The sequence below is a fragment of the Stegostoma tigrinum genome, chromosome 1, assembly GCF_030684315.1.
Source record: "Stegostoma tigrinum isolate sSteTig4 chromosome 1, sSteTig4.hap1, whole genome shotgun sequence".
Classification (NCBI taxonomy): domain Eukaryota; kingdom Metazoa; phylum Chordata; class Chondrichthyes; order Orectolobiformes; family Stegostomatidae; genus Stegostoma; species Stegostoma tigrinum.
Genome location: NC_081354.1, coordinates 27,588,997 through 27,599,012, shown reverse-complemented (window position 1 = coordinate 27,599,012; position 10,016 = coordinate 27,588,997). Strand labels below are relative to the sequence as shown.

Here is a 10,016-nt window from a genome sequence, read left to right as displayed (position 1 = left end):
CTGAAAAATTTTCTCCAATTAACTTTCTGGAAGACTGAAGCCACTGTCTTCGTACCTGATACAAACTGCAATCTCTGGGTACTAGTTCCATCTCTGGCAACTGTCTGAAGCTCAGCTAGACATTCACAATCTTGATGTCTAGCACCAAGACAATCTTGCAACCATGTGTCTATTTCAGCATTATAATTGCCTACAATAATCCTGTAACAAGATCCAGCAGCAACTCTGCTCAGTTCATCTGCTTTCTCTTTAATTTATTTGTAATTTTTAGACAAATTCACCTGGCTGGCCTGTCATCTTCTAATCTTGAGCTCACAAAAGAATTCTATGGCCTGTATTGTGTTAGCATGTGAAGATCTGAAAGAGTTAATTCCAAGAAGTGCCTGAGCACCACCCACTATGATAACATCATACAAAACTGGTGGGAGGTCAGCTTAGGATCTCAAAGGAGTAAGACCTACCATTCAGGTTCTTTTCATAATTTTTGTAACAATGTTTATCAAATCAAATAAACTTGTGTTTAGTTGCTAACCTTCAATAAACTACATCTTGGTTAAGACAAGAGTGTCTTCTCTTTCGATTACTAAGTAGTTTTCGCTACCACAACAGACAAAAGGAAATCCTGTGGACCCCTTCCCTAAGACAGGGTAGTACCAGCAAATCTAAGCCATGATTAGTAATAATGCAGATAGCTCCTACAACAAGATGGTCAGCACTAAATCTCACCAAAATGTATCGTAACTCATGTCCAGTCTCATCCTTCATCTGTGAGTATTACAGTGGTTCCTGTTCTGACAATACATCAGTTTTAAAAATATCACTTTTGTTTTCAAATCCTTAGGTCTCTGCCCTCCCTATCTCTATAGGCTCTTTCGGCCCTTCAACCCTCTTCGATGTCTGCAATCCTTCAATTCGGGCCAGCTGTATATTCCTGATTTTAATACTTCCATCATTAACCTGTAAGACCATGAGAAACAGAAACAGGGAGTAAGATATTCAATCCCTTAAACCTGCTGTACCATTCACTGAGCTAATCCAATTTTCCTCATGTCTACTTTCTTGTATTTTCCCTGTAACCCTTGATTCACCTACTGATCAAGAATTGATCGACCTATCTATCTCAGCATTAAACGTACACTAGGATTCTGTCCCCACAGCTAAACATGGAAAGGAGTTACAAAAATTTTCAATATTCTGAGAGGAGAAAGTCCTCGTCATCTCAGTTTTAAATTGGTGGCTCTTTATTCTGAGAATATAGCCCCTGCTCCTAGACTGTCTCCCATAAGGGGAAATATCCTCTCAGCACCTACCCTAACAAGCCCCGCAAGAATCTATATGTTTCAATGAGATCATCTCTCAAGTTTTCTTAACTTAGGTGAGTAGAGTTCCAACATGTTTAAACTTTGCTAACAAGACAATCCCTGATTCATCCCTGAACTGTCTCAAATAAAAATGAATCTTTCTTTAAGAAAGGGACCAAAACTCCTCTCAGTACTCCAGATATGGTCTCACCGGTGCAATGTACAGTTGCAGTAAGGCTTCCCAATTCTTATACTCCAACCCCCTTGAAATAAGGGCTGACATTCCATTAGCCTTCCTGATTTCCTGCTGCACCTGCATACTAGCTACCTGTGTTTCATGCACAAATACTCCCAAGTCCCTTTTTGTTAACATTTCTGCAATTTCTTCTCCAAATATTCTATTATTCTACTATTCTTCTTCCTTCCAAAAGGAACTTCACATTTTTGATGTTTTGCTATGTTGAAGGTGCTATAGAAATGGAAGTTGTTCATCAAACAATGTATACAGATGATATCATTAGGATACAGCCTTAAAGGAGTGACTGTAAGAGATTAGAATGCTAGAATCTCTATAGTTTGGATGGGCCATTCGGCCCATCAAATCCACATCCGACCTACTGAAGAGCGTCCTACTCAAACCCACCCCTATCCTATCCCTGTAGCCCTGAATTTCCCATTGCTAAACCACCTGGCTTGCACACCACTAGACATTATGAGCAATTTAGCATGGTCAATCCACATAACCTGCAAATCTTTGTACTGTAGGAGAAAACCCATGCAGACACAGGAAGAATGTGCAAACTCTACACAAGACAGTTGTCCAGGATGGAAGCAAACCTATGTCCCTGGCGCTGTGAGACAGCAGTGCTAACCACTGAGCCACTGTACTTCCCTAGAGGATTACAGCCAGTCACTTATGGATGATTCAGCACTAACAGTGTTTACTAACCATGTCAAATTGTTTGAGTTAGTACTCATTACGAACCAAGCTATTGCTGCAATTCCAACCATCAGCATATTTTGGCAATCTCATTCAGAAAGACCACATGGTGCCTGGCTGAGACATTGAAACAAAATGACAGGCTATTGCTGCTTTAGGAGGTATCCTCTGAAGTTGAGATTGAGGCACTTTACTGGTGCAAAGCACAGGAGTTTGATTCTCCATTTCAAGTGTTTGGTGCTGATGTTGAATATCTGAAATGGAAGGTGTTCCATTACTAAAAAATACGAACTAAGCCGTTAGGAGTCCTGATGAAGGGTGTGGACCTGAAACATCGACACTAGCATTCCTCTGATGCTGCCTGACCCGCTGTATTCCTTCAGCTCCACACTGTATTGATTCTTACTGCAGCATATATAGTTCTTGTTATCTCGAAACAGGCCATTCTTTGGAATCTGTGTGAAACTAACTTGTCACACCACATTCCAAGCACCTCGACCTCCAATGGTCAGGTGAAGCTATTTCTTTTCAGTCATATTTGTTTATGTGTAAATCTTTTGTGAGAAATTAGCTGCAGAATTTTCAAATCTACAATATACTTTTATGTGGTATTGATATTTGTTTGAAGTGGAAATCAAGGCAAATAGCTCAGGTTAAGGAAACTAGGCCGTCCGTTACCTTTAATATGTAGCTGGTAATCTCACTGATTGTTGGGTTCTTCAGAAAGTAGTTTTGACAGGGTCTTTTTAGGGAATTGTTTCTGATCTCTATCCTTTGTTCAGTAACCATGCAACCAGAAGAATGCTGATTTTACTAAGGTAAACCTAGGCCAAAACTTCTATTTTGAGACACTGAATTCAGGGCAGGACAGCTCCAAGAGCATTTAATTATCAGAATTAACTTTGTCTGTATTTATGAAAGCAGATCCCAGGCAATTGGGAATGTTGGCTGTCACCCAGTCCACGCTGACCATAATCCCAAACTAAACTAGTCCCACATGCCTACGCTTGGACCATATCCCACCAAATATTTCTTATTCATGTGCTTATCTAAATGTTTTTAAACATTGTAACTACACCTGCATCCACTACTCCCTCTGGAGGTTCATTCCACACACAAACCACTTTGTGTAAAAAAAAATTGCCCCCACATATTTTTTAAATATTTCTTCTCTCACCTTAAAAATATGCCCCTTAAACTTGAACTTTGCCCCTCTCCAGGAAAAGGGACCTGCCATTCACCTTATCTATAACCCTCATTATTTTATAAACCTCTAAGGTCACCCCTCAACCTCCTACACTCCAGTGAAAAAAGTCCTAGCCTCTTCAGCCTCTCCTTATAACTCAAGCCCTGCATTCCTGGCAACATCCTGGTAAATCTCTTCTGAACCTTCTCCATCTTAATAATATGTTTCCTACTATAGGGAGACCAGAACTGGAATTAGTACTCCAGAAGAAGCCTCATCAATGCCCTTTATAACCTCAACATAACATCCAAACTCCTATTCTCAAAGGTCTGAGCAACGCTAAACATCTTCTTAACAACCCTATCTGTATGTGATGAAAACTTCAAGGAATTATGTTCTTGAATCCCTATGTTTCTGTTGTATAATACTGCACAAGGCCCTGCTTTTAATAGTATAAGTCTTGACTTTATTTGTTTTACCAAAATGCAACACATTACACTGATCCAAATTAAATTCCATTTGTGACTCTTCAGCCCATTAGCCCACTTGACCAAGATCTCTTTGTAACTTAGATAACCTTGTTAACTGTCTACTATGCCACCAATCTTGGTGTCATCCACAAACTTACTAACCATGCTTTCTATATTCTCATCTAAATTAATTATATAAATGACAAACAAAAACGGACCCAGCACTGATCTCTGAGGAACACTGGTGGTCACAAGAACCCTGTACATAAAACAATCCTCCACCATCATTCTCTGTCTCCTGCTGTTAAGCCAATTTTGTATCCAATTGGCAAGCTCATCCTGAACACCATGTGGCCTAACTTTACCAATTAGTCTACCATGTAGAATCTTGTCACAGGCTTTACTAAAGTCAAACAGACTAAGAAAGCTGGTATGATATTATAGTATTGTAAAGAGGCCACAATCGGGACTTTCTTAAACTTTTATTTATACTGTTCTGCTTTAATTTGAGAAGGGTGAATAATGAAATTAGATATGCAATGTGTCAGGTACTGTACCACTGAAGCCTAGCTAACTAAGTTCTTGATGTGGATTTCAAACAATTATGCAGTTATGCATCCTGGGATGTAAAGATGTACCTTATTAATTAAAAGCCAAGGACCAGTATTTTGTAGTCATTTTTAACCATAGAAAGGAACTTAATAGTTGATATTAACTGTGACTTAACAGCAGGTATTCTTAGTTTAACCGCAGTCAGCCAGTCTCTTGAACACATTAAGTAACTCAAAATGACTCAATACTGGCAGGCAAGACATGTAGATGGACCACTTGTTCCTATGTAAAACCAATGCATGATCAGTTTTACCAGGTGTGTCAATACAATTGTAGGTATTTTAATCAACCTGTATGTATTAAGGTACACCATTGGAGCTTTTCTGATGAAGGGTCTAGGGCCGAAACGTCAACTTTGTCCTCCTAAGATGCTGCTTGGCCTGCTGTGTTCATCCAAGCCCCACACTTTGTTATCTTGGATTCTCCAGCATCTGCAGTTCCCATTATCTCTGATCACACCTTTGGGGCAGGTGGGACTTGAACCCAGGTCTTCCAGCCCAGGGTTAGGGCACTACCACTTCAGTACAAGAGTCCTACCTATGCAACTATGGACTGTCGAAGGTAAATTCTGCGAACTAGTTTTGTAAACTTCTCCCTCAAAAAAGATGACTCGACCTTTAAATATTGAGACACGTTGTCCGAGGTGCTATTTTAAAAAAAGGTCCCACTCACAAGGTTAAAATGGCAACGTCTTTAGATACTGGCGGGACTGTAGTTTATTTTGGGTGCTTGCCGATCCGCAGTTTTTATTTGTCTTGTAGAACTGGGTCAGTTCGGAAACGGGGGTTGAATAGGAACGTCAGAACAATAGCAACACGGGTGAGCGGGGAGGAGATTGGTTGTCGTGAGACGTAATGGTTAGACTCAATAGGGTGGTGCTCACTGATAACGCAATGTGACGGTGCTGGGAGCCGTTACTACATGTTGACATTCCGGTTGGGTGAAAGGATAAAGCCAACGGTCGGCGCTTCGGTCCAGTACTACACAGCAGCAGTAACGGACGGTGCGCCTCCCTCCCTTTTTGAACTGCTGCCGAGTTCCAATCCGATTACCTCCATTTATTTCATTGAGGCGTTTAACGTTGACGTTATGACGCGACAATAACACTGTGCCGGGGGATTCTTGCCTGCTGCTGCCCTTCCGTATGTTTTGAATCGACCATCCGTTTGTTTATATTTTGATCGGCTGTCGACAACGTCGGTTGTCATTAAATGCCATTTTTTTTGAAGAAATAGCGAAGGCGATGTAAACGATTTAATCGGGTGGTTCCATTTATTGTAGGCAAGGGACAGCTCCTCCTCCCTCCCACCCCTCTGTGGTGTAAAGTCCGCTGTCCGCCGCTCTCTTGTCGGTGATGCTGCGGTCCTCGCTGCTCCCATAGTTAGTACCCTCGCGCGGCGCTGGTCGGCCGGCCCGCCCGCCAGCCCACTCGAGCTCTTTCGCGCCGCTGAGATTTGTCCGGCTCGCGCTCTTTCCCTCCCTCCAGCAGCCGTTGCTACCGGCGATGTGGGTCAACCCGGAGGAAGTGGTGCTGGCCAACGCGCTGTGGGTGACCGAGAGAGCTAACCCGTACTTTGTGCTGCAGAGGAGAAAGGGACATGGAGAAGGGGGCGGAGGGCTGGCTGGTAAGTGTCAATATTTACCTACGTGTGTTTTTGTTTAATTGATGCTCAACTGAGTGCAAACGTGCGCTAGTTGAGTGGTTACGAATTTCTGTGATTTAGCGTTTGTGTAAACAAAGCACGGTTTTATATGCTCCTTTTTCGCCCTGTCTTACCTAGGAGGCATCGTTTTGCTGTTGGATGCACACGACTAAATGCAAATTCTGCATTACTTTCTTACCGTTTAGGGCAATGTAAAGTTTTCTTTTTGTTCAGCATTTTCATCCACAATCTTTCAGATCAGCACTGTTTGAGACATGTTTATCGTAAACCACCTACGACTCGCTAAATTTGCGAGATTACAGTATTAATGCCATTTTCTGTTTAGATGCTGTGATTACCTAACAGCTTCGAGTACCCTATAATTGGAAAATATCTTTATTTTGCATTTATTTAGTGATATTTAAGTGCTGGAAATTATTGAAAACTGAATGATCGCCCAAGATTTTTCTCTTTTGATCAGTTTTGTCTGACAAAAAAATACTTTTTCGTATGGTTTTTTTACAGGACTACAGTTCAATCTATTGGAAACAGTTAGTTAGGTGGTGTAAACAACTGTTAATTAAAAATCCCCTTGTTCCCTTTAGATATTGGAGCCAGCTTTTAACTCACTGTCTCTCATTTATCTGTTCTTTTTAGCTTTTTTTGATACGGAGTCATAGAGTTATACAGCATAGGAACAAATCCTTCAGTCCAACTCATCTATGCTGATCAGATATCCTGGATTTATCTAGTCCCATTTGCCAGCATTTTGCCCATTTCAGTCTAAACCATTTCTATTCATGTGCCCATTCAGATGCCTTTTAAATGTAATTGACCCACTTCCTCCAGTTCCTGTGCCAGCTCATTCTAAACATGCACCATCTTCTGTTTGATAAAGATGTCCCACAGGTCCATTTCAGATCTTTCCCCTCTCACCTTAAACCTATGCCTTCCAGTTGTCGACCCTCCAGACTGGGAAAAATACATTGATTGCTCGCCCAATCTGTGCCCCTCATGATTTTATAAACCTCTGTAAGGTCACTCCTTAGCCTCTGATGCTCCAGTGGAAAATTGCCCCAGCCTCTTCAGTCCTTCCCTAAACTCAAACTCTCCAACCTGGCAACCTCCTTCAATTTTTTTTCTGAACCCTTGCAAGTTTCACAATGTCCTTCCTATTGCAGGGAGACCAGAATTGAATGCAGTATCGGCCTATCCAATGTCCTGTACCACTGCAATATGTCATCCCTGCTCCTATACTCAATGCACTGACCAATGAAGGCAAACGTGCCAAATATTGCCTTCACCACTTTGTCTACCTGTGACTCCACTTTCACAGAACTAGTTACCTGCACCCCTAGGTCCCTTTGTCCTGTTTTAACAGAAGAATTCTAAACAAGATTGTTCAGTGCTATCTATAAATAAGCCTGGTGCAGGCTATTTATACTACTCTGATTTCTGTTGGTAAATGCTGGAAGTATCTTTAAGTATGGCTTTACACAGCTTTGCTGTAGATTGTAAGGCTCTTAATATTGTAGGTTATCATTCCCAAGGGCTTCCAGGCAAAAGCTTTACTTCCTGTGTTTCAGACTAACCTTGTCTTGTGACCAAAGTTGTTTCTCAGACTAGAAACCATTGAAGATGAACACAGAGCAACATTACTTCCTTGTTTAATGATTATGATTTTCCAGGATTAGAAATATTGTTATAAAGCAATTATCCTACATTTTAATATTGAAACAATCTTTAATGATTTGAGGAAACAAATCCTGAATAATAGTTGGTATCTACTGGTTTTAATTAATGTAAACAATAATATTTTGGAGTTGCTTGAAGGTGATGCTAATGATCCTTTTTCTTCTGGTATCCTATATGAACACCAGTTCAAGTCATACTATGTCCACATGATGAGTAAAACTTTGTTGTTTCCCCTTTAAGCACATCAAAATGAAAAAGGTTACTGTAATTTTTATGTTTAAAATACACATTTTTGATGAAAATATTATTGTCTACCAGAACATTATATGTTGATAGTTTTTAAATTAAACTCATGGAGGTGGATACTTTTTTTTGAGGTCAGCCAGCTTTGGATAGTCAAAATATCAACTCCAATGAAAATCTGTTGAGTTGCTCCGGGCCACACACATCTCAGAAGTCAGTTTCCATAAAACTGCAAATTGAATATTTTCTGGAAAATAATAAATAATTTTATTTTATAGAGGCACTACACAATTTTGAGTTCTTGGACCTTATGCAAGAATTACAATGTATGTAAAATTTATACAGTGTGTAATAGTTTCCTTTTTTTGTTTCTAAAGTAAATATAAATTTCTCACTCATGCATAAATTTACTGGCTTAGTTCACCCTCTAGGCTATTCGTATCATCACTGATTTGAAGCCATGATGAATTTGAAACCAGATGAATGCTTCTTATTTATTTTCCCAATTAATTTGGAATGCCTTTTATTAACTTTCCCAATCTAATGCTGTTCAATCTAAGGGAAACCCTTAATGTCTGGATTCAGTGCATACTGTTGGAGGATAGTAGTAGCCAAATATAACAACTGTACTCTATTTAAAAACTGAAGGCTGTTTGTACCTCCAAACATTTGACAATTTACATGCCCAAGCAATGTGGTATATATATTTGCATCTCTTGTTCATTCTTCTCTTAGCGTTTAGTGAATTTGTTGTTCTTGTTGTTAGATACATGTATGAAGGAGTCAAGCATGGATTTGAGAATTGTGACATTTAGAACAATTATGGTATGCACCTTTGTGGCTCACAAACAAAAATATTGTTTTTGTTTTATTTAACAGCGTTTTGTGATCAATGTAAATTAGTGGGGTAACAACAATGGTGGAGTAGCAGCAACAAATGAACTGAAGCACAATGTCTGAAACTCAGAGCAAACTGGACCATTTGGTTTATAATACTTCACATTGGTTGTGCTGCCATTTAAGCTTCTGATTCTTGCACTTTATTGAGATAGGAAGCTGACAGTGTAACTGATGTAACTGTGCCGTGCTGAGCGCTTGCAGAGGATATTTTTGAAGTCTCCAAATAGAACTGTATTGTTAGTCTTCAAAGGCTGCCAAAGACAGAGGATACGTTTTTAAATTTTCTTTTAATGTAACAGTTTGAGTTAAATAGTCAGTCTTTGGTGCTATTGGTGGAGTCCAGACAAATGTAGTCTTCTTGTGATGATAAAAAGAGAAAATACTGAACTACTCAACAGGTCAGATATCTCTGTGGAAAGAAACCGTCAACCTTCCTGGTTGTTATGAAGGGTTAACTCTACTTTATTCCAAAGTACTGCCTAATTTGCTCAGTATTTCTGGCCTTTAGTTTTATTTTGGATTTCCAGTATCTGCTGCCTTTATTTAAAGTCATGCTATTTGTTTTTATATAACAATTTGATTTGGTGCTTGTTATAGTCTAGCAAAACTGAGGTGATGTAGTGATAATTATTATGGTTACAAACACAAAAATATAAATTCATAATGAAGTAGTTGACAAAAAAAAGCCATGTCCGTTTTCAAAATGCAGTTTACCTTGCAGGCTGTGACATTAAAAGTAATTTTAAGGCTTTTGCAAAGATTTGTAGCTTGGGTTGTGGGTGAGGTAGTTGACTAGCTTGCACAGCTGCCTTGTTTTCTTTTAGATGTTTCGTCACCAGGCTAGGTAACATCAGTGAGTTCTCTGATGTAATGTTGTTCTACTCTGCTTGGAACTTATACTGCCTGGTCTGTTGTGGTGAATTGTGTCATTTCCGGTCATGTTTTGTACGGAATTGTATAAGGAGGTCCAATTCTATATATTTGTTGATTGCATTGCGGGTTGAAACGCATTCCTCTAGGAATTCC

General features: G+C 39.7%; 1 protein-coding gene across 3 annotated transcripts in view; it reads left to right on the top strand.

Moving 5' to 3' along the window:
• The first annotated feature begins 5,033 nt into the window (after positions 1-5,033).
• Positions 5,034-10,016, top strand: part of tbc1d9 (TBC1 domain family, member 9 (with GRAM domain)) — a 73,371-nt gene continuing 68,388 nt past the window's right edge. The window contains exon 1 of one of the 3 annotated variants that reach the window (XM_048542649.2): positions 5,034-5,070. In XM_048542649.2, coding sequence (XP_048398606.2) covers positions 5,049-5,070 — 22 coding nt within the window. In that variant the 5' untranslated portion in view covers positions 5,034-5,048. Of the gene's footprint in view, positions 5,071-5,390; positions 6,135-10,016 lie in introns of those variants that run through there. The other 2 variants (XM_048542671.2, XM_048542641.2) reach the window with 2 other exon arrangements.